This window comes from Hylobates moloch, unplaced genomic scaffold (assembly GCF_009828535.3).
Source record: "Hylobates moloch isolate HMO894 unplaced genomic scaffold, HMol_V3 SCAFFOLD_22, whole genome shotgun sequence".
Classification (NCBI taxonomy): domain Eukaryota; kingdom Metazoa; phylum Chordata; class Mammalia; order Primates; family Hylobatidae; genus Hylobates; species Hylobates moloch.
This window is the reverse complement of record NW_026652297.1, coordinates 27,453,922-27,476,182: the sequence shown is the minus strand read 5'-3', so window position 1 is coordinate 27,476,182 and position 22,261 is coordinate 27,453,922. Positions and strand designations below refer to the sequence as shown.

General features: G+C 55.1%; 1 protein-coding gene across 2 annotated transcripts in view; it reads left to right on the top strand.

The window, feature by feature from the left end:
* Window positions 1-22,261, top strand: part of BIN3 (bridging integrator 3) — a 48,266-nt gene that overhangs the window by 24,726 nt on the left and 1,279 nt on the right. The window contains exons 3-8 of one of the 2 annotated variants that reach the window (XM_032143817.2): window positions 7,316-7,356; window positions 7,711-7,772; window positions 13,702-13,838; window positions 14,278-14,318; window positions 19,880-20,021; window positions 20,200-20,334. In XM_032143817.2, the coding sequence (XP_031999708.1) occupies window positions 7,316-7,356; window positions 7,711-7,772; window positions 13,702-13,838; window positions 14,278-14,318; window positions 19,880-20,021; window positions 20,200-20,334 (558 nt within the window). Of the gene's footprint in view, window positions 1-7,315; window positions 7,357-7,710; window positions 7,773-12,189; window positions 12,250-13,701; window positions 13,839-14,277; window positions 14,319-19,879; window positions 20,022-20,199; window positions 20,335-22,261 lie in introns of those variants that run through there. The other variant, XM_032143819.2, reaches the window with a different exon arrangement.

The following is a 22,261-nucleotide window of genomic DNA, read 5'->3' as shown; positions in this document are numbered from 1 at the left end:
AGAGAATCATAGATTCTTAGGAAGTTAGAGCTGGAAGCTCATAGAGACCATCTAGTCCAATCTCCTGATTTTTCCTGATGAAGAAAATGAGGCCCGTGGAAAGTTGCAGTGACTTTCTCAAGTTATAAAAACCCCACACTGGCAAAGCCAGAGTTAGAACTCAGGCGTGAGCCCCTGGCCGATATTCTTTCCATTGCCTCATGCTTCCCTGGGCTGTGAAGCCCTCCCAGTGTTTTGGAATCCCAGCGCAAAATAGCCTTTTCAACCTCCTAACCCACAAATCTGAGTGGGTCTCTTGGTTTTAACATGGGAGACCACAACTGTAGAGGCCTCTCTGATGTGACAGCTATGGAAAGTCCAGTGCTGTGCTGGTGGCAGAGGCCCTCGTCTGTCATCCCAGCCCCTGACGGTTCTCCTTGTCTTACTAGCTTCTCCCCTCCTTGGCAGAGCTCTCAAAAGCACAGGAAAGAGATTGCTTCAGTCTGGTGAGAAGTTTGGCACACATCTGACCAATGGCTCCATCTCTAGCAAATCCAAAGTAAGGTCACTTGAAAAGAAACAGGCCCAAGTTAAAAGCACCCTCACAGGGTACAGTGGCTTATGCCTGTAATCCCAACACTTTGGAAGGCTGAGGTGGGGGGATCATTTCAAGCAAGAAGTTTGAGACCAGCCTGGGCAACAAAGAGAGACCCCAACTCTATAAAAAAAAAAAAATGCACGCCTGTAGTCCCAGCTACTTGGGAGGCTAAAGCAGGAGGATTGCTTGAGCGCAGGAGTTCAAGGCCACAGTGAGCTCTGATTGCACCACTGCACTCCACCCTAGGTGATAGACTGATACCCTGTCTGTTAAAAAAAAAAAGTTGTGGGGTGGGGCCTCTCTGCTTCATGCAGAGGCAGAGTGCTGACCAACTCAGCGTTGACCTCTCATGCAGAGGCTGACCATCTGTGGAGGCCCTCAGCTGAAGTCCAAAGAATCTGGGTGTGCATATGTTGGTCTCTAGCCGGCTGCAGGAAGTGAGAAGGTGTGGCTTTGAGTCTCCAGAGTTTAATCCATGACGGATCTGAAAGGGAAGTGGTTTCAAGAGGGGTCTTTTATTCTTAATGCTCACTACAAACAAAAACCCTCCCAGCACCCCAACCTTTATAAAAATGAACTTTGTTCTCCACGGAAAGTGTAGGCAAACCAGCTGCCTTGCCAGTGTGTTGGTGGCAAGATCTCTGGCTCCGTTGATCTAAGAAGTGGCAAGGACTCGCAGTGCGGGCAGATGCACACAGGGCATCCCTCTTCCCTTCCTCGCATGTGTCTCGCTGGAGATGGAATTGTGGTCCTCTGATTATGGCTTCTGCTCTCTGATAGACTGGGGGTCAGGTAGGGGTTAAGAAGCCAGGTTTGGGAGGCTGGCAGCCTGGGTCCCCATCCTGGCTCTGCCACATGCTGTCTCTGACCTTGGGCAAGTTCCTTAACCTCTGCAGCCTTCATTTTCTCATTTATAAAATGAGGATGATGACAGTACCTGTGTCACAGATGTTACTTTGAGGCTCACACAAGATAATACATTGAAGGCACCTAACACAGTGTCTGGCACAAAGTAAGTCCCCAATTAATATTAACTACATCACAGGAAGCTGGTTGATTTGACCCTCTTTATGAACCATCAGGGACTCAGCCTGTCCCAGGCAGCTAGATTTCCCAATGCAACAAAGTCGGCTGGGCCTTTGATCTCTCGCAAGGAATCACAGCTGAGCTACAGCTTGGAGTAGTTATTTGCTTCCCTGGCCTATACCCCTCCACTCCCCAGAGGCACTGAAGTAGAAGTAGTAAGACCCTGCCTCTTCAGTCTTATTCCCCACCCACCACCCCCTCCTGGCCCCCAAAACAGGCCTGGGCTGTACAGTTGTCTCAGCATCTCTGGCAGCTGCCCTTGAACAGCAGTGACGCACTCTGTTGTTCTTGCCCAGGCACTTTCAGGGAGGGGAGCAGCTGTGGCTGCCTGGGTTATTGGAAGTCATGGAGCCCCTGTCATGGGAAGAAATGCTCATGTTATCTTCAGGGAGTTTCAGGTTTTTGGCTCAAGGCATCCAACTGTCAGGCACAAAGAAAGCATTGTGTCCCTACCCTCACTGTTCTCCTGTGCCCAGGTTATTAACACAAATTCCATTATTATCAAGGTTTTGGCTAGAATGGCTTGCTCCTGCTGGGGCTGACCATTAGAACTGAGATGGAGGAACACAAGCTCCCCCGATCCCGATCCTAACCTTCCACCCAGTCCCCTCGTGCTCCCCAGGTCCCATAAAGTGGCTGGAGCATCTTAGCACAGAAAGAAGCTGCTGCACCTTCCTGCATAACCTGGGAGGAGGGAAGAGCTCTTTGAAGCTTTGCTCTTCGTGTCCCCCTGAAACAAGGGTTACTGTGAGTCTTGCACACAAGGAACATGCACTCCAAGGTTCCTAGCCAGGTGGGTGCTCTGCAAAGTTAGGGCAAAGAGAGTCTGGCCACATGCAGCCTCTCCACTGGAGAAGGATTTTCACCTGCCAGGCGGCAGGACCCTTAGCCTCATTAATCCTGCTTAATCCTGCTAGAACATACCTACAGGGAGCCCACTTCCCACCCAGAGCATCCCTGGAAGGAGGGGCTTCCCAGAGTGCTGAGGATTCTGGGCTTCTCAGACTCCGATCAGATGCACCTCAGCCCTGGGATCAGAGCCCCGGCCCTGCCTGCCTGCCAGTTTCCTTTTTCACTTCACCATGAGCATAAGTTTGGGTGGGAACTCAGCCTGTTCATTCACTTAATACTGAGTTCCCACTCTATGCCAGGGCCTGACCTGTGCACTGCCAATAGAGCAGAGAACAGCAAAACCCCTTCCTCCCACCGTGGGCCTTGGAGAATGAATGCAGGGAGTGGCCAAGGGTAGTCGTCTGGGGCTTGGTTCTCCCTGCGCTAACCTCACCAGCCTGGCCCAGCTTGCCCTGATCCCCTGACGGTCCATGCACATGTGTTTATACTTGCATTGTTGACTGGGGTCCAATTGCCTTTTTGGCAAAGGCATCAAGCATTCAAAGATGTTCAGATCTTTTCTGTCTGGCTCTATTCCTCGGAATGAGGCTCCAGTGTGTCCCTTTAGTCCCTTAGCCATTATCTGAGAGGCTAGAATTCTGGCAGTGTCCCCGTGCATCTTTCCCCAGTGGAGGAGAGAGCTCTCAGACCAGTGAGCTAGAGAAGCAACCCACCCCAGCCGCTGGAAGCAGGGGAGGTGAAATGTGTCCGAACTCCTCTCAGGCTGTCAGATGGCCTTGAGCGGCACCAAGTAGAAAACGCACTCCCGCCCCGGACCTGCTCCTCGGCTTCAATGGGAGACCTCAAGTTCCTCACCTTCCAGGATGATCCAACCTAGCTGAAAACCTGAAGTCCCTCCCGGTACAAGTCCAAGCAGTCCCCAGCCAGGGAGACCAGGTGTTCTCTGACATCCCACACACATCGGCACACTTGGGGGATTGCAAAAGAGAGGAAGGGAGCCAAAGGCTGGGGCCCCCGGGGTTCAGCTAACACTCAGCACCCCTGCCAAAGAGCACCCCCTGTGTGTTCTGGATCTCTAGAGGAGTTTGGTTTGGGCCAAGTAGTGCTTAGTTTTAATTTTCTCTTTCTGGAAATAAATACTTTTAATAAGTAAAGATGCTGCTCAGCTGTCATATCCTGCAAGGTTAGAAGAAAGATGTGGGCCAGGCACGGTGGCTCATGCCTGTAATCCCAGCACTTTGGGAGGCCAAGGCAGGCAGATCACTTGAGGCCAGGAGTTCAAGACCAGCCCAGGCAACATGGTGACCCCATCTCTACCAAAAAAAAAAAAAAAATTCAAAAATTAGCCGGGTGTGGTGGCTCACTCCTGTAGTCCCAGCTACTTGGGAGGCTGAGGCATGAGAATTGCTTGAGCCTGGGAGGCAGAGGTTGCAGTGAGCAGAGATTGTGCCACTGCGCTCCAGTCTGAGCGACAGAGTGACAGTCTGTCTCAAAAAAAAAAAAAAAAAGGAGGGTATGTCCAGCAGGCCAGGCACAGTGGCTCACGCCTGTAATCCCAACACTTTGGGAGGCCGAGGCGGCGGGGGGATCACCTGAGGTCAGGAGTTTGAGGCCAGCCTGACCAACATGGAGAAGCCCTGTCTCTACTAAAAAAGACAAAAATTAGCCAGGCACGGTGGCTCATGCCTGTAATCCCAGCTACTCGGGAGGCTGAGGCAGGAGAATCACTTGAACCCGGGAGGCGGAGGTTGCAGTGAGCCGAGATCACACCATTGCACTCTAGCCTAGGTGACAAGAGCGAAACTCTGTCTCAAAAGAAAAAAAAAAGTGTATCTAGTAAAGGGAGCTAGGGCACTGTCACAACACCCAAGCAAGGGACTCCACCCTTAGCCAACATCAGGGTTTCCCTGGCTGCCAGTTTCCCGTGTGCTTGGGGGGCAGCTTATAGCCCAGGTTTATAGCCCAGCCTGCAGCCCCAGATTGCTCTGGTCTTCCCAGCACCGCAGCCAGCAGGAGAAAAACACAGAAACTAACATTTAGTGAGGACTGCCATGGGCCAGGCACCTTGCAATCTGCTCTACACGCACTGCCTGTTAATCCTCAAAAGGAACCACTGGGGTAGATATTATTATCAGCTATTTCCTTGCAAGCCACCTAAAGTTCCCTGGGTAAGGTGGCTTAAACCTGTAATCCCAGCACTTTGGGAGGCCAATGCAAGAGGATCACTTGAGGCCAGGAGTTTAAGACAAGCCTAGGCAACATAGCAAAATCCCGTCTCCACAAAAATTTAAAAAATTAGCCAGGCATAATGGCATATGCCTGTAGTCCCAGCTCTGCAGGAGGCTGAGACAGGAGTATTGCTTGAGCCTTGAAGGTCAAGGCTGCAGTGAGCCATGATGCCACCACCACATTCCAGCCTGGGCAACAGAGCAAAACCCTGTCTCAAAAAAAAAAAAAAAAATGCTCAGTACTATCAAGTCTCCACAGCTAGTATCAGAGTTCATATCTTACCTGTCTCTGCTCATGCCTCTAAACTGCATTCTTCCAGCCCTGCTGGAGAAAACTAGGCAGACACCAAAATACAGACTTTCAAGGGCCCTGGCGAGGCTCCTTCACACCAAAGCAAATTTCCCACCTGCAGTCACACCACAGCCTTTCCGTTCCTTTAGCTAAGACTGTGGTTCCTGCAAACTTGCAAATCCCCTGGGACGGGCAACACTTTAAATGCTCATCAAGCGTTTGTGCTTTAGTGGGAGTGAATTTTGAATTTTTTTCTTATAAGTAGCTTTTGCTGGATCCTAAGGTAAGTAATGATAAAAATGTTGGGTTCCTGGATGGAGAAAGAGTCTGTTGAAAAGAGGAAGAAAGATTGTAGGATGGGAGGCGGGGGCACCAATGGTGGGTTTTACTTCACAGTTTTGTGGGAGGTTCTAGATGCTAGGATCATAAAGTAAGGAAAGGAGCATTTTTTCCTGCTTCTGGATTTTACAGTTGAAATGAGGAAGGTAAGCTATCTCCATGCAGTGAGTCTGTTGTCATGCCCAGAGAGCCAGAGCTAAGCAGACTGTGTTCAACTCTCTCTGGCCTCATTCCTGCTGTCCAAAAGGCCCGTCATAGTCAGCAAGTAAATTTGTATCTGGCAGTTGTTTATCTCCACCACTAGGGCCCATGTCTGTTTGAATCACCAGGGTATCCCCAAAACCTGGCAGAATGCATCACACTTAATAGGTGCTCAATACATGTTCGTAGGAATGAATGTTGTTTAAATTTGAAACAAAAAGACCTGAACCAGGACTCTGGATTCTAGCCTTGCATTGCCAGCAGAATGTCCTGCATCCTTAGGGAAGTCACTCCTGTCTCTGGGCTTCGGGCTCCTCATTGGTAACATAAATGCTGTTTTGTCATTCCAGGGCTATGTTGAATTAATCTAAATCCAAACGTGGAGTGCTAAGGTTGATGGGCTTAGAACGCTGTCATCAGGTCAGCGTTGCTGGAAGGCAGTGGTGGGAATATCGTGGCTTTGACAGTTTCTGCAGATATGTACTCCCTGACCCTCAGAGCAGAAGTCAGGATCTAGGGCTCTTGGGGACGGGATTCCCGGGAGCAGCCAGGAAGACTTGTTTCTTAGGTCAAGGCTTTCATTTATCAGCAAATGCCTTCCAGGAGAATGATGGTTACGAACACAGGCTGTGGAGCCAGGCTGCCTGGGTTCCATTCCCACTGTGCTCAACTCTACCCCTCACCAATGGGGTGACCTTGGCCAGGGTACATAACCTGGTTCCTGGTGGCCTCCTCAGTACTATTATCGGATAGTCACACCTGCCTTGGAGATGAGTGTAGAGAACTCCATTCTTGTAAAGCAGACAGTGAGGGCTCTGTGAACATGAGTTAGCGGTTTTGACTTCTCAGAGCACAGAGCCCAAAGCTGGCCCCTGACGGCTGCAGCTCTGGCCAGGGAGAGCAGGCCTCTAGCTTAGTCTCCTTCTTTGCCTCTCGATGTCATTTACTTCCCATTGCATGCCCGTAGGAGACCAATCATGAGGCTCTGTTTTACAGATAGTGAAGTCAAGGCACCAGAAGAAAGTACTAGACTTCTTAACTTCATCTTCCACAACAAGTGCAGCCCCGGGTTCAGGACTCACCCATTTGGTTTCAGTGTTGCTGGCTCTCGAGAGAGTTGATATCTGGTCGGGAATGGAGAGAGCCTGACCTGAGTCAGTAGTCACAGTGTCTGTGTTCGATGCATCCCAATCACAAAGCACAGGTGCACGATTGTTCCTGACCCACCCTGAGCCCAGCAGGGGCAGATGGCCCTGAGCGGAGGTCAGGGTGTGGGGGGGGGGGGGGGGGGGGGGGGGGGGGCGGTGCCCTGCATGGACCTGGAAACTAGGAAAAGGCAGAGACAGACCCCAATTCCAGACCCGCCCTCTCCTCTGCACACTGCTGCCTCCCTGGATGGGGTCCAGTCACGTTCTGAGCACCCTGACTGCCTCCCGCCTGGGGTGAGGAGGGCACGCAGCCAGTGCCTTGCTCCCGGCTGGGAAGAGCAGAGCCACAGTCCGCTGGCACCTGCCTGGCTGGCCCCTCTGGGAGGGGAGCCTTCCTCCATAAATCAAACACTTAATTAACTTGGGAACACAGGAATACCGTGTCAGGAGCAATCTGTCCGTGCTTGTGTGAACTGGACCGTGCTGTTTTCTGCGGACTGGGGCAGGGTGTGGAGAGAGTTTCAGGAGGCTAGGAGGTTTTTTCCACCGTGTTGTCATTTCTCCGATAATTGAGTTATCTCTCTCATTGCAGGTGGAGAGAGACTTTGAAAGGGAGTATGGAAAACTTCAGCAGTGAGTGTCAACCCCAGAAAGATGAGGTGGGGAGGCAGGGAGGGACAAGGGCCCCCTGCCAGGTCTCACCTGTCTGCCCAGTGCCCTTCCCTGGGCTGCCCCTGTGCCCCGTGAGCACCCTGGAATCTGAGGGCTGCTTGGGTCACCAGGCTGCTGGAACTGTTCCCCAGCAGTGGCCACGTGAGAGTTATTCACTTGTAGCCTTTGGGTGTAGTGGCACTTCAGTCAGCGGGAAAAGTCCCCATGGAGAAGATCCCCTTCTCCTCCTCCTTGGCAGGCCCTCCAGAGCACCTGGGCTTCGCTCAGGTAGGGGGAAGGAAGAGGACCCCAAGCAGCCCATCCCCTGCCTTGCAGGCTGGAAGAGCAGACCCGGAGGCTGCAGAAAGACATGAAGAAGAGCACCGACGCCGACCTGGGTAGGTGACTTTCCACCCACGTCACTGGCTTAGGCAGGTGGGGCAGAGGTGGGCATCCTCCTCCCTCAGCCCCCCAAGGGCTGTGACATTGCTGCACTCAGAGGATGTGTACCCAGTGTCCTGAGAAGCAGCCTGAGGACAGTTACTCCTCACCAGTCAGATTCTGCTTTGCACAGAACTCGCACTGCCCCAGTCTGGATGTGGGTGCTGGGGCAAGGCTCTCCTGGGACTCCAGTCAGGGCAGTACTGCAGCTGGTGGAAGCTTCTGGTAGCAGATGCCTCCATTGCCTCAGAATCCTGGCCACTGGTTCAGGCTGTCCAGAGGGAAAGGGAAGCACGTTCCCTCCCGCAGAAATGAGACTCCCTGGCCTGCTGGGACGGGCACTCCAGTGGCAACAAGAATGGAAGCTGTTGTGTGTTTAAACAGGAGGCTGGGTTAAAGTGTAAGGCCAGAAATACCCCAGATAATTCTGTCATGACAAAGGGCACTGGGAGGTCCTTGGGAAGTAGGGGCCAGCAGGTGCTGGGAAACAGCCAGGGCCCTTGAGGAGGTTTCTTGGCTGGAGAGTTCTTATTTGAAACAAGGAGGAACCGGGTCCGGGAGCCTAGAGACACAGGCAGGTCGGGAATAAGGGAGCGTCCAGAGCCCTTGCCTCACGCCATGTCCCAGGAAGGAGGCGACGAGCAACCGGGAGAGATGGAGACCATTCCTTGAGGTTCTTTCTCCAAGGCCTTGACTTTCCCACCCCAGAGCAGCAAGCACTTGACCAAAGGTTGATCAATAGCTTCAGCACTCCCTGTGCAGCTCTGGACAGCTGACTTAGCTCTACCTCAGCTCCCTCACCTGAGAAGCACAGGTAACACCAGTCCAAGTGGCATAGGCTGTTGTTGAAGATGAAGTCGGATGAGCAATGTAAAGTACTGAGAACAGGGCCTGGCACGGGTCAGCTCTCAGGGTGTCCGCTCCTGTCGTCACTGTCATCATGGTCGGCAGCAAGGCTCCCTGACTGGGTGGACTCCTGCGGCTCCTTCCCTGGGTCCAGTGGGAGAGCCGTGTCTCTATACCACACTGGGACGAGGACCTGAAAGAGACTTGGGTATGGCCAGGACTGCCCACTTCCTCTCACTCAGCAGATACTGACTGAGAACCCACGTGCACCAGGCACTCTCAGCACTAGACTCAACAGCAAGACAAGATGGGAGCTTATGTTCTAGGAGGAAGACCTGCAAGAGGTCCACAAGTGGATCGGTATTATAATGACACGTTGTGGCATGCGAGGTCAATAAAAATAAGGAAGTGGAGAGTGACAGGGTCAAGGGAGGCCTTCCTGGGGACGTGATCCCTGAGCAGAGTCCTGAAGGAATGAGTAACCCACACAAGTAGAGCCAAGGGAAGAGGGCCTGAAACACAGTGGACAGCAAACGCGGAGGCCCAAAGGCCATGCATGCTGACCAGAGATGCAGGAGAGGCAGCAGGAGGGTGGAGAAGCCATTTTCAGTCCCCTCGGCCACTCCAGCTGCTGAATAATGCCGTGTTATGACTGTGAAGAAATTTCATCTTACCTGAGCTCTTCTGACCTTGAGGTAGGCGGGGCACAGGACACACCCATTTTATAAATGGGCATGTCCATTCGATAAGGGAAGAAGAGTTCAGCTCCTCCAAGTCCAGGGCCTTGTCTCCACAGCAAAGCCTGCCCATGCCCCACTCATTCCTTTGCCCACCCCCACCACCAAACTAGAAGGCGACTGAAACAGCCCCCGCTCCGGAACCCTGGCCCATCCACTCTTGGCTTGGCTATGAGCCTAGTGTAAATGGGGGAGCATCACTGTCTGCTGACACCATTCAAAGAGCCACAGGGCAGTGGGCACCTAAGGGTGGGATTTGAGGACCAGCGTGCTCCTACTTGGTACTGCAGTTAAGAGGAAAACCCTTGAAATGTCCCTAATAGAGGCAGTGATTTGAATTTGTTCCCATTTTATGCCAGCTCCTAAGCCTCAGCCAGTTACTGATGTGTAAACACACCTTTCCTACAAAGCAATGATCACAAAAGGAAAACATTCCTTCCCTTGGAGCCACCGTCACCACCACCACCACCACCACCACCATGCCCGAGTGAGCGCTGACTGCCTGTGCAGGGACTGTGGCTGTCTTGGTCTGTGCCATAAATGCTCATGCCAGTGCTAATTCCTGGGCTGTGGGCTGGTCTGAACATGCACCTTGCTCCTGGCTTCTAGCGTTGTCAAACTATGTGTGTCACAAGCCAAGGACTGGATTTGGGAGTTTGTCTGCAATTGTTTGTTTTATAGTTATTTCAGGTCTGAGTTACTTGGGTTGCATTTTTCTTGATCGGTCCCCACTGCCTTTCCAGTTCGGGAGCTGCTGTGACCCATTGCTTCCTTTCCTTCCTGCTTCTGCAGACAGCTGCATTGTCAGAGCATAAATGAAGCCAGGATGTGCTGTGTTCACAGTGGCTTGCTGCAGAACCAAGGAGGGCATCAGGGGTCCGTGACGCACCATCCGTGGCTGTGGAAAGCTTAGTTTTCCAGCAGAGAAACCAGAGTTCGATGGGTGACTGCAGAAGCCTGACACTACTGTCCTCAGTCAGGAATGGATGTGGGCAGAGAGTGCCTCTGAAGAGCGGTGGTGCTAGTCATGGGGCTGAGGCGAGCTTGACAGCCACATCAGTCTCGCATACAGGGCATCAGCGTTGTAGGCGGGCTTGCTGTGCCACGGGCCACCGGGCCCCACCTCCAGCCTCCAACCAACTCATGGGCTGGGCGAGACCTGAAAATGTGTGTCCCTGGAGTTCCCAGGTGACGCTGAGGCCCACACTGTGAGCACCACTGATCTGGACAGTTGAGGGGAATGGAAGGATGCCTTTCCTGAGCGTGGAATCTCCTGAGTTCCCCAGCAAGGTGGAAAATCCCCACTTATTCTAAAAAAGATGACCTTTCTTTCAGAAACTCATATTACTTTCAGAGTGCTCTGGCGAATCTTTGAATCTTACGTTCCAGAGGCCGCATCAGGATTCCAGAGACCCAGGTGGGGTCCAAGACCCTCACTTTCTCTAAGGTTCAAAGATCACCAGCCTCCTGGTGTGGGCCAGGCTGACTATGCCCCTCTCCTAGTCCCTGCAGGGAACAATGAGGGGTATGGGCTGGAGCAGGGACCACAGGTCCAGAGGGGCACGGAGACCTGCTGTTGTTTATTTTTGTTGAGGGGGAGCAGAGTCGCACTATGTCATCCAGGCTGGTCTCGAACTCCTGGGCTCAAGGGATCCTCCTGCTTCAGCTTCCCAGAGCACAGGGATAACAGGCATGAGCCACCATGCCCAGCCAAGACCATGGTGTTCTTGGCGTCATATACCCCAGCTCTGCTCTGCACACGTGAAGCGAGGGCATCACTGGGTGGGGATTCCAGACCCAGTTCTGCCCAGGACCGGCCACTGAGCCCACTCAGTTCCTTGACTTCCTGACAATGCAAGAGCTTTAGGAAAGAAAGGGGAAAATGGGGCTGGGCCGGGCGCAATGGTTCACACCTGTAATTCCAGCACTTTGGGAGGCGAAGGCAGGTAGATCACCTGAGGTCGGGAGTTCGAGACCAGCGTGGCCAACATGGTGAAACCCTGTCTCTACTAAAAATACAAAAATTAGGTGGGTGTGATGGCAGGCGCCTATAATCCCAGCTACTTGGGAGGCTGAGGCAGGAGAATCACTTGAAGCCAGGAGGCGGAGGATGCAGTGAGCCGAGATGATGCCATTGCACTCCAGCCTGGGCAACAAGAGCGAAACTCCGTCTGAAAAAAAAAAAAGAAAAACGGAATGTGGGAAGAACGTCTCCTCACTCTGGCTTTTTGGGTTGTTTTCCTCAGATGTTTTTTTAAGAAATAGAAATTTTTCAGAAACATTTCTAGCTTTATCCAGAATTTTATTATATTTTTATTATGCTGTATGTGATCATTTCATAATCAAATCAAGTTACACATAACGTTTGTTCCTAAACCTACAGAGTAACTCCACAGAATTTAAGAGGTGTTTTTCCCTCCGTTACTTCAACATTTCTGGAAAGTTTACATTTCCAGCCTTCTCCCACAGTTTGCCCTTTTGCTGGGTGACTGTAGCACTCTCCCAGATTCCAGAAAAACCCCAGGAGGGTGCTCCGGGCCGGCTAGTCTGCTCAGTGCTGCTTTGCTGGCTGGTGAAGGGGCCTGGGGGAGGCAGACCCCTCCCTGGGGAACACAGGGTCAGGGTTCGGGTTCATGCCATGGAGTGCTAGGCAAGGCCACGTCTGTACTTAACTGGGAGGCAGACCTTATGTCATGGGTTTTAAGACACTTTTTCCACAGTTAACATCTCTGAAATCAAAGTACTGAAAGTGTAGCCTGGTTTGATTGACAACAATTTTTTTCTCTCTTAGTGGTTTATACAATAAGTGACTTACAATGAAGAGCATCTTAAATTCAGTAACATGCATATGGTAAGAAATGCATTCACAATGTGTCTGCTCTCCTGAGGCCTGCCTCAGACGCACTCTGACCCTGGTACAGACGGCATCAGGCCAGCATGACCCTTCTCTAGGGCCGCTTCCTGCCCCTCCAGAGTTTTGTTTCTAGAATCTAGAGATAATAGAGGCCTGAAAACATGTTTGGGGCCAAGAGCTCCAAAGCTGCCAGCAGGTCTCCAGCCCGCCTCTGAGCCGCCTGTGACTCCCAGGCTTCCCATCTGCCCAGCAGGGAATGTCAACACAGGAGGGAGGAGCACAGAGGGGTGGGTGGCACATTCGTGGGGATCGGGTACCAGGGTGCCTTGAAAAACGTCAGCGGACGCCTGATGGACAGAGCCTGATGGACCTGTCCACTGGCTTCCTCTAGGCCAGATCAGAAGGAGAGCAGTGAACAGGGAAGTAGCTGCCCAGGGTCAAGGGTCAGGGCCCGGCTGGCGCACTCAGCCATTTGACCTTGGAGGCATTATGAACCCTTTTGCACCTGATCTCCCTCCTCTCTAAAATGGAACCAAAATACATTTCCACTAGACATCCCCTGGGTTGCTTGAGCCCTAAATGAGAGTGCATGGGAACCTCGGCAGCACCCCAAGATGGGGACCTGCTGGCAGCTTTGGAGCTCTTTGTCCCGTACAAGTCCCCAGGTTTCCATTATTTACAAACAAAATTCTGGGGGAGCAGGAAGAGACCCTGAAGGAGGGCCTTGCTGTCCCAGTGCTGCCCGTACCAGTTGCAGAATGTGTCTGGGCGAGTCTCGGGGGGGGGAATCATTTTCCAGTGTATCTTTTCCTACTGGATGTTGAGGAAACCAGGAGTTGGCAGGCTACAGCTGCTGGCCTAATCTGACCTAGTTTTGTCAATAAAGTTTTATTGAAACAGCCACATCCATTTTTTATGTGCAGTTTTCACAGCACAAGGCAGAGATGAGAAGTTGCAACAGAAATCGTACGGCCCACAAAGCCTGAAATACTTACTTTTGGGCCTTTTGTAGTAAAAGTGTGTGTAAACTGAAGTACTGTTATTCTTGTCCATCCGGGAGTCCCAAACCACGCATCATGTCCAAACCACCTGGAGAGGTGGTTTTAAATGCATATTTTTGGGTACCAGGTTTACTGAATTAGGATCTTTGGAGCCAGAAACATATTTTATAGCCTCCCACCCAGATGGTCCTTTTCTAACCCAGGGTTTGGAGAACAGGTAAAGCCGTTCAAAAGAATTGTCCGGAGCAGTGTTAGGGTCAGGAATGAACATTAAACCATAGGGATCAGCAGCTTGTGGTTGTGTGGTACTTCGCCATTCTTGACAGCCGTGGCTGTGGGAAGAGGTCTTCAGGGTGCAGGCCCCTGGCATAGGAGGACAGGGTCCTGGAGAGAAGGCCGTGAAACCTGCCCCTTCATAGAAGGCTCACTGAGCTTTGGCTTCCCACAGCCATGTCAAAATCTGCCGTGAAGATATCCTTGGACTTACTCTCCAATCCCCTCTGTGAGCAAGACCAGGACCTGCTGAACATGGTGACGGCCCTGGACATGGCCATGAAGCGGATGGATGCCTTCAATCAGGAAAAGGTGACTAGGTCTTGGTCTGGGGTGGGCAAGCATGACTTCTGCCCCCCATCTGGGCCTCTGGGTGGACTGTGCAGGGAGGCCCGAGTGGGCTCCCTCTGCTCTCGGGGCTCTAAGCCCTCTGGCCTCGTGTGCTGCAAGGTGCTGCAAGCCCACGGGAGTCTTTCCATACTGTTCTGCCTTGGCTCTACCTGCTTCCTGAGGCTCCACGAGCTCATGTTACTTACTGTGAGGGTCGCTGGCAGCAGTCCTGTTCACCCCAGCCCCTGAGCCTTCCGTGGCCACCCACGTGGCCTCCACCCTGAGCAAAGCCAGGCCCAGGACAAGGACAGCACCCTGTGGCCCTTCAGACTTCCTAGCCCAGTGGTAGTTAGGGGCCCTGCCTTGCATGTCGCCCTCCCCTCCCCACCAGTTTTAATGTCTTTGGGTTTTTCTTTGACAGGTGAACCAGATCCAGAAGACTGTGATCGAGCCCTTAAAAAAGTGAGTAAATGTCACCTGGGGGCTTCGGGGCACTTAGGGAGAGGCAGGTCAGCGGCCCCTTGGGGACTGAACAGGATTTCTAGCTGCCTGTCCCCAGATTCCCATGGGGCCTGATGGGAAACTCAGTGGGGACGTCAGCTCTGTGACCTGTGGCCTAAGCGTACATGCTCCTGGGGGCTCCAGAGCACCCGCATGGCCCAGGCAAGCTCAGGGTGCCCCTGCCACCACCCCCTTCCCACCCCACCCAGCAACCGCCGCTGTTCTGGTGGTCATTTGACCGCTTCCTCCTGATTGAGAGCCACTGGGGCCAGGGCTTGCTGAATGGAGCTAGCAGAGATCTTGGCCAGCCCTCAGCGGACATGAGCAAGGCCTTTCATCTTGCCCCGCCGGATTGGGAGAGCAGCTGCCTGCAGCACTCAGCTTTGGAAATGTGGGGGTGGCCGCACACAGGGAGGGGCGCGGCAGCGGGGTCTGGCCCGGGAAGGTCCCCTAGCTTGTGACCTGTTGGGGTCAGGAATGCTTCTGTGAGACTCATCTTCTGTTGGGCAGGCCCTGGTCAGTGATCAGACAGGCCTATTCCCTCGGTCCCCAGGGCGGGGAACAGGCAGAGCCGTGCCTTGAAGCCCCAAATCACTTCATCTTCCCTGGCCTCTCTCGAGCAGGCTGTGACCTAGAAAGCTCCTGTTCACCCAGCTGCACTTCCTTGCCTCTTCTGCGGTGGTCCCAGGCAGTGCCTTGCCAGGGCCGGGTAATGAGGCTCTGCCTAATTATCACTGGCCTGGCCCAGGGCCCACAGGGCAATGAGGGGAGCAGTTTTTGATCCTGCAGCCCTTGGTGTTTGGGATAGCTGAGCTGTTCATTGACTGTGCAGGCCCTGAAGTATGGGATTAGGAAAAGGCCCGCCTCACCCTAGCAAGCTCTTGTTTCTAAGCCAGGACCGTGGAGGCCCAGCGAAGGCAGGGAGGGAAGGGACTGTGCCTCCCACTTCGGCCCTGGCCCCCCAGCCTCCCCAGATTGGGCATCCACCACCCCCTGCCTGCTGGTGACTGTGCAGGCCCATGCCACAGGGTTGCATAGGGAGCTGGGGTGCAGAAAGAGCTCCGTGGCTGTGGGTTTTGGTCCTGGGCTTCAGGACAGACGGTTCAGGGCTGATTGGGAAGGACGCAGACTGAGCAGACCCTGTCCACAGAAGGCTCTTCTGTGCCAGGGCCACAGGGGTCCCAGAGACGGACACAGAGGCTGCCACAGGCACCCATGGCTGGCAGAATGAGGCAGGGACTCAGAGAACTGGGGCACTGACTCCCACCTCAATTTCAGTATCAGCAAGGCGCCCTTGAAATCTGATCCCCGGCTTCTGAAGCCCAAATAGAGAGAAACCCCGGCCACTTCCCACCACCCTGGTGGCCCACCACCTGCCAGGAAGGTGGGGGCGTGGCAGAGGGGGCGCACATCTCCGCAGCGGATCCGCTGACCTCTGCATGAGCCCTCAGGCCTGCCTGGCTAGCTTCTCCCTGCGTCCCCACAGCTGACATACCATCTCCCCCAACCACGTAAAACCGCGCAGCCTACAGCCTCCTCCCATTGGCTTCCTCTTGCCAGAAGAGAAGCTCCCAGGGACCCCAGCACCGGAAACAGGAAACTCCAGCTTTCCTGTCCTCTGATGAAGATCATGGCCACATGGCCACCCTACCGCCCCCAGCCTCCCTGCAGGGGCTCAACCTCTAATCCCCAGTCTCTGGGCCGCATTCACATGTCGGATGGGGATGCTTTCAATTTCCCTTTCCTGGTGGGTGGAAGCTCCCGGCTGCGTGGGCATAGACCAAGGCATGGCAGGCATTCCCCACCAGTGCTGGCTGCGCCTAGCCCACCTCCCAGCCGGCCTTGCTCCCCTTCCCTCTCCTGCTCCTCTTCGCCCCTCCCATCCCCAGGGGAGTGAGTTTGATATTGAGCCTTAGGGCAGACAAGAATTGGGCAGTGATCATGGGTAATGCTTTGATCACTGGCCTGGGCCCAGCCCGGCCCCCTTCTTTGAGGATAAATGTAAAACAGACTTCAGGAGCTTACAGTCTAGTGGAAAGCCACGGCGTGTTCTCGGGTCAGCGGCCAGGTGTGGCAGCTGCCAGCATGGTGCAGGACCATGAAGCGGGGCGTGCTCGGTGGGCTGTCTGACCTGCCCCCACCAGGCCTTGGAGGCTGTTTCCTCACATGTGGAAAGAGAGAGCCAAACTGACTTCTCATAGTGGGACAGTCAGCACCTAGGAGCGGGAGAGGAGATTTTGGTGGGCTGAGGTGGGCAGGGAGAGAGGAGGGGTGAAGTGCGCTGGAACAGCAGAGTGGAGCCTGGATCCTGGCTTCACGCCTGGGGTGAGGCTCCCCTAGTGTGGTTGGGTAGAGTCAGCAGGGCCTCTATGGGGTCCCAGGGACATATCTGAGAGGGGCTGGCACAGGCGCCCAGCCTGTGCATGTCTCCACCTCCCCTGCCAGCAGGCTGAGCCCTGACCTGAGATCCCACGCAGCACCATGGCACGTCCACTGTCCACCCTGGGGCTTTGGCAAAGTCTGTTCTGTTGCTAAGAAGTAGAAAACAGGGAGATGGGGCCTCAGTGGGTCAGTGACCAGGGCAGATGTGACAGAGTCCTGGTCCCCTACTCTTCAGCCACCTCGGCACAAGCTGCGCCCTACCCTGCCTGATGTGAGTTCCCCCTGAATGTAGAAGGGTGTGACACTTGTCCCTACCCCTAGGGAATCCCAATCCCAGGACCCAATCTCCCCCCACCGTGGTTGTAATTTATCAGCAATCGCCTCCAGTGGCCTGAGCAGGCAGAGCCTCTTGGTGACTAAGGGGTGCTGTCATGGGAAACAGAGGTTTTCATGGTGAAGACATGCTCTTCCCACAGGAGCAGGCGGCCTGCAGCCACATCTCCTGCAGAGGCAGGTGGTCTTGGTTCCAGGGGGCTGCTAGGAGCCCATGCAGCCAGGTGGCCTCCTGGAGACACCACCACCCCATCCCCAGAGGAGCTCTGTAACCCAGCCTCCCTCACCCCTGCTCGGCACTCTGCTGTAGTCAGTGCTCCTGGTGGCTCTGATTCTGGCCAGGAAATAATAAGCCCCACCCGACAGCTGTGGGAAGTGGGCTATGAGAGTGCCACAGGGGATGTGGGGGGTCAGGCTGCTGGAGCAACGAGCGTGCGGCTCCTCCCATCCTGCGCCGTGGAAGGCGCCTTGGGCACACATGGCTTCACGCTGTGATGCCCTCCTTCCTGAGGATGTGAGCTCAGGGTGGTGGGATTGGGGCCAGGGCCAGAGAGCTCTCCACCTGCTGCCTCTTGCCTGCCTCTCATCCTTGCCCTGTCCCAGCGCCTGCACCCACCCAGCAGCTCCCAGGCACCCACAAGGCCCAGGCACTGGGACCATCCAAGCAGCAGGTGGCTTCTAACACAAGGATCAGGGCAAGGACCGGGGTGGCTGCCGGTGGTCCCTTGGCCACTTGGGGCAGAGGGAGAGGTGGCCTGGTAGCCTCTCAGGCCCAGCTGCACCTGCTGCCTGAGCACGTGCCTCTCAGCTGCCCAGGAAGGGGGCAGGGCTCCCCAGCAGCTGCAGCTCCACCACGCAGCTGCCCTGGGCGAAAGCATCAAGCCTAGCTCCTCCCAGCGGTCTCACTCCAGCCCACGCCATGGGCGACTGTGCGTCCTGGTGGTGTCTGCTTCCCACCCTCAGTTCCGTAGTGCTGAGGGGCCTGCGTTCTCTGTGCACAGTGCAGAGAGCCCATGGCTTCTGCCCGGCAAGTCGGTCAGATGCTGGTTTGATTACTATGTCTAAGGGCACGGGTGAGGGTTCAGGGTGCTTTGGTGGCTTCACCCACTTAGCACCTTGTTAGACAGGGAGCCCCTTATGGACACTGTTGAGGTAGAGGATTCGTGTTAGTAGCCTGTCTTGGGGATAAGCCCTTTGTTTCATCGAAATCTACTCCCTGGGTCTGTGATTTAGTTTGGGGCATTTAATGCTTTGGTAAAGTTAATATCCTCTTACTCCGTGGCAAAACTGTTCATTACTCTTACCCCAAATGGACACTTGATTTGCTGAGGCTTTTTAAAACCAGGCCGGCCACGGTGGCTTACGCCTGTAATCCCAGCACTTTGGGAGGCGAGGCGGGTGGATTACTCAAGGTCAGGAGTTCAAGACCAGCCTGGCCAACATGGTGAAACCCCGTCTCCACTAAAAATACAAAAATTAGCTGGGCGTAGTGGCACATGCCTGTAATCCTAGCTCCTCAGGAGGCTGAGGCATGAGAATCGCTGGAACCCAAGAGGTGGAGGCTGCAGTGAGCAGAGATCACACCACTGCACTCCAGCCTGGGTGAGAGAGCAAGACTCTGTCTCAAAACCAAATTCCTGGTCATGTCCTTTGAGAGGCACATCTGGGAAGTCCTGCTCTGCGTGGTGTCTGAGCTCCTGGAACTTGACAGTGAGTCTGCCAGCATCCTCTCGACTCTGAGTGCCTGTGAGAGGCTGATCCCAGTCTCAGTAACTGCTTCCTGCCCTCGTCTTTCCTCCTCTCTGGGTTCCTCATAAAAACCTCCAGGAGGAACCAACTCTTCTGGTCCTGGGTCACCTCCTAATGGCCACACGAGCTCCCTGGGCTGCACAGCCAGATCCTGGACACTCCAGGGCTCTGGCTTGCCTGGTAGACGCCCCCTGCCATTGCGCCGAGGGCCAGCCCTCCAGCAGCAGCAGCAGCGAGAGCCTCAGGAGAGCATTGCTCCTGGTCACTAGAGGCCACATGAGTCACGAAGAGGCCCATGTGGACCTGCAGTGCCGCATCGTCCACTGCTGCTCTCTCTGAGGGCCACTCCTCTGAGTCTCCCACGCGGTCCCTTCTAGTCACAGTGGGGTAGTAGGAGGTCCTCAGGGCATTTTCCTGAAGCAGCTGGTTGGAAGTTTGGCAATTCCAGTGGCAGAGCCATAAGATTTCTGCTGCTTTCATGTTACCAAGGAGCCCTTGAAGGAGAAGGTGCCCTGGGGCAGGAGTGAGTTCAGATTTCAGTTCTGCCACCTGCCACTGGCACTGTGAGGGCTGGAAAGGGTGCCAGACAGAGAACGTGGACACCTATGTTCTCTTCTAGACCTTCTCTGCCTCATCGTGACTTTGGATGAGTCATAGGTCATCTCTCTGTCCTCAGTTTCCCTCCTTTTTAAAAGTGAGGTGTTGGCCAGATGACTTCAAGGCACCTTCCCCACCATCCCCTAGTCCGTTGTGTGATAAAGCTCACAGGAGGTGGGGGTCAGGGCACCCTTTATTCCTGGGCCACCCTGTGCTACCCAGCTCCCTGGACCTGGCCCACAACCCCACCTCCTCTCATCTGCCCGCACCCCACGACATTGTCCACGTTCGCACAAGCTCCAGGGGACAGGGCCTCATCTGTCTTGTTCACAGTGAACTCCCCAAGACCCAGAGCAGGGTCTGGCGCCTGGTAGGTTCTCAGGGCACATTTTTGGATAAGTGAGTGCTGGCCAGGACGCCCCTCCAAGAGCAGACCCATCTCCAGCCAGCTTGTCCCTCAGGTTCGGCAGCGTCTTCCCGAGCCTCAACATGGCAGTGAAGCGGCGGGAACAGGCCTTGCAGGACTACAGGAGGCTGCAGGCCAAGGTGGAGAAGTATGAGGAAAAGGAGAAGACGGGGCCAGTGCTGGCCAAGCTCCACCAGGTACCAGGGGAGACAGGCGGGCAGGGGCTAGACAGGTGGGCCATCGTGCTCACCTATGGTAAGTCCCTCCCCTCACCTGGGGGCACCAAGACCAAGACACAAGATGTCCCCACCCCTCCCATCTCGTATCCCACACCCAGCAGTGAGAGTGTTTTGACACCCAGGTCTCGTTCCCTAGGCACGAGAGGAGCTGCGGCCTGTGCGGGAGGACTTTGAAACCAAGAACAGGCAGCTGCTGGAGGAGATGCCGCGCTTCTATGGCAGCCGCCTCGACTACTTCCAGCCCAGCTTCGAGTCCCTCATCCGAGCTCAGGTGAGGCCGCCAGGTGCTCTTTCCCTGGGCTTGGTATACATAGCTCATGCCACTCTCTGTCACCCACGCTGGAAGGGTGGCTTAGCCATTCTCCATAAAGACAGGGCACCCACCCCAGGCACAGCCCTGAAGGAATTCATTCCAGTATCAGAGTCCCGGGCTCAGCGAATTGGGGGCCCTGTCTGCTGTTAGAGTCCTCACATTGCCTTCTGGTGAATCCCAGACCAGGAATGGCCGAGGTTCCCTTTTGTCCAGCAGTTCCTCCATGGATCTCTCTGCATTTCACTGTAAGTAGCTCCTCTGCCCCGCACCCTCAAGTGGGCAGGTTCTTGGCCCAGGATGGTGCCGAGGAGAAAGGGATCTAGAGAGTGGAGGCCTTTTCTGAGGACTCAGCTCCCCTCCCCTGACCACCCCAAGCCAGTCTTTTTAGCAGGAAACGGCGGGAGTCCTGCCTAGGAACCACTAAGGAAGGGGTTCCAGAGCCCTGGGGAGAGCCACAATCAGGGCTGCTGCTGGGGCCCTGGGGTGGAAAGGCAGGCCTGGAGGCATGGGAGCACCACTGGGAGTCAGACACGGGCCAGGCCCCAGCGTCCCTTTCCACTCGGGGACGGGAGGACACGGCGTGGCATGCTCCTCACCCTCCTCCATCTTCAGGCCTTTAGGAAGGATTGTTCCCCCAGCTGGCAAAATAGAAAAGGTTGGGCACCCATGCCAGAAGCGGGTCCCTTCCACACAGGACCCTGCTGATGGCTCGCGCTCAGCGACAGCCTTAGTACCCCAACACCCGTGGCACCCTGCCAGGTCCCTGAGGCTCTGCCCCTCCTGGCCCGGGTGGTCTGAGCGTGGCTGGGCGTCTGGCGCCCTCCAGTGGCCGTTCCCTGCAGGCCCCGTAGTCGCAGCCGTGAAGCCTGGCCAGTGCACACCCACCCTGCCGGGCCAAAGTCAGGGTGGCCACCTGCCCCAGTCAGGACACCTGAGCAGGGTTCATGCCGGGGCTGGTCCTTGTCAGTGACCCATGTACTTGGTCCTTGCCATCTTTAGGGGGCAGTGAGACCTAGAGCCTCCTGCAGGAGGGGGTGGGGACTTCTGACGCTTGCTCCTGCAGCGAGGGCTCCCTCCAGCCGCCCCATTGGGTTCACAGGAGACCTGGGCCTGCCTCTTCGTCACTGTCACCTGGGTGCTGCCCTGCACCCTCCCTCCTGTTTCTCACAGGAGGAAGCCACAGGGTGCCAGGCTCCCGCATGTCCAGGCTGGAGCAGATGGGAGGCCAGGGATGCCCTTTAACCAGGCAGCATTGCTGGGGGCTGACTGCCTCCTGGGCCCCAGCCTCCCCCTCGCCCGCCCGGCTGCCATTAGTCATGGAGAAGTGAGCATTCCCAGTGACTCAGCGCACAGTGGCTTGGGCAGGGAGTGGGGGCAGGGTGGCCCGCCCCCAGCCCAGAGGTGACAGCAGTGTGTTGAGACCAGCTCACTTTAGCTCCCCATCAGCTGGCGGAAATCTCGCCTCAGGAATATCAGCCGTGGGTCCCTGCCCCACCTGGCATTTCCCACAAGGTCCCCTTAGTGTCTAGAGCTCCTCCTCATGTCTAGAGTGAAATGTGGAAGCTTTCAGGAAACTGCATGCTTTCACTGGGTCATGAGGTAGAAACTGAGGCAGAAGTGGCTCCTGTTTGTGGAAAAGCCCCTGGTCCTCAGCCATCTGGGAGAATCGGCGGGCTTCCCCATTCCTCCTCCTGCCCCACCCTCAACCCTGTGTCCCCTCCCACCCCGTTTCTGGTGCGTCCCTAGAGGGACCCTGGCAGTGAACCTGGCCTCTGAGCTGTCCCCCTGGCCACGCAGCTTGGGCCATGAGCAAGGGTGGCATGCAAGTTGGGAGGGAACGGAAGGCTAGACGGGCATCCCCTTTCTCGCCTGTGCCTCTAAAGCT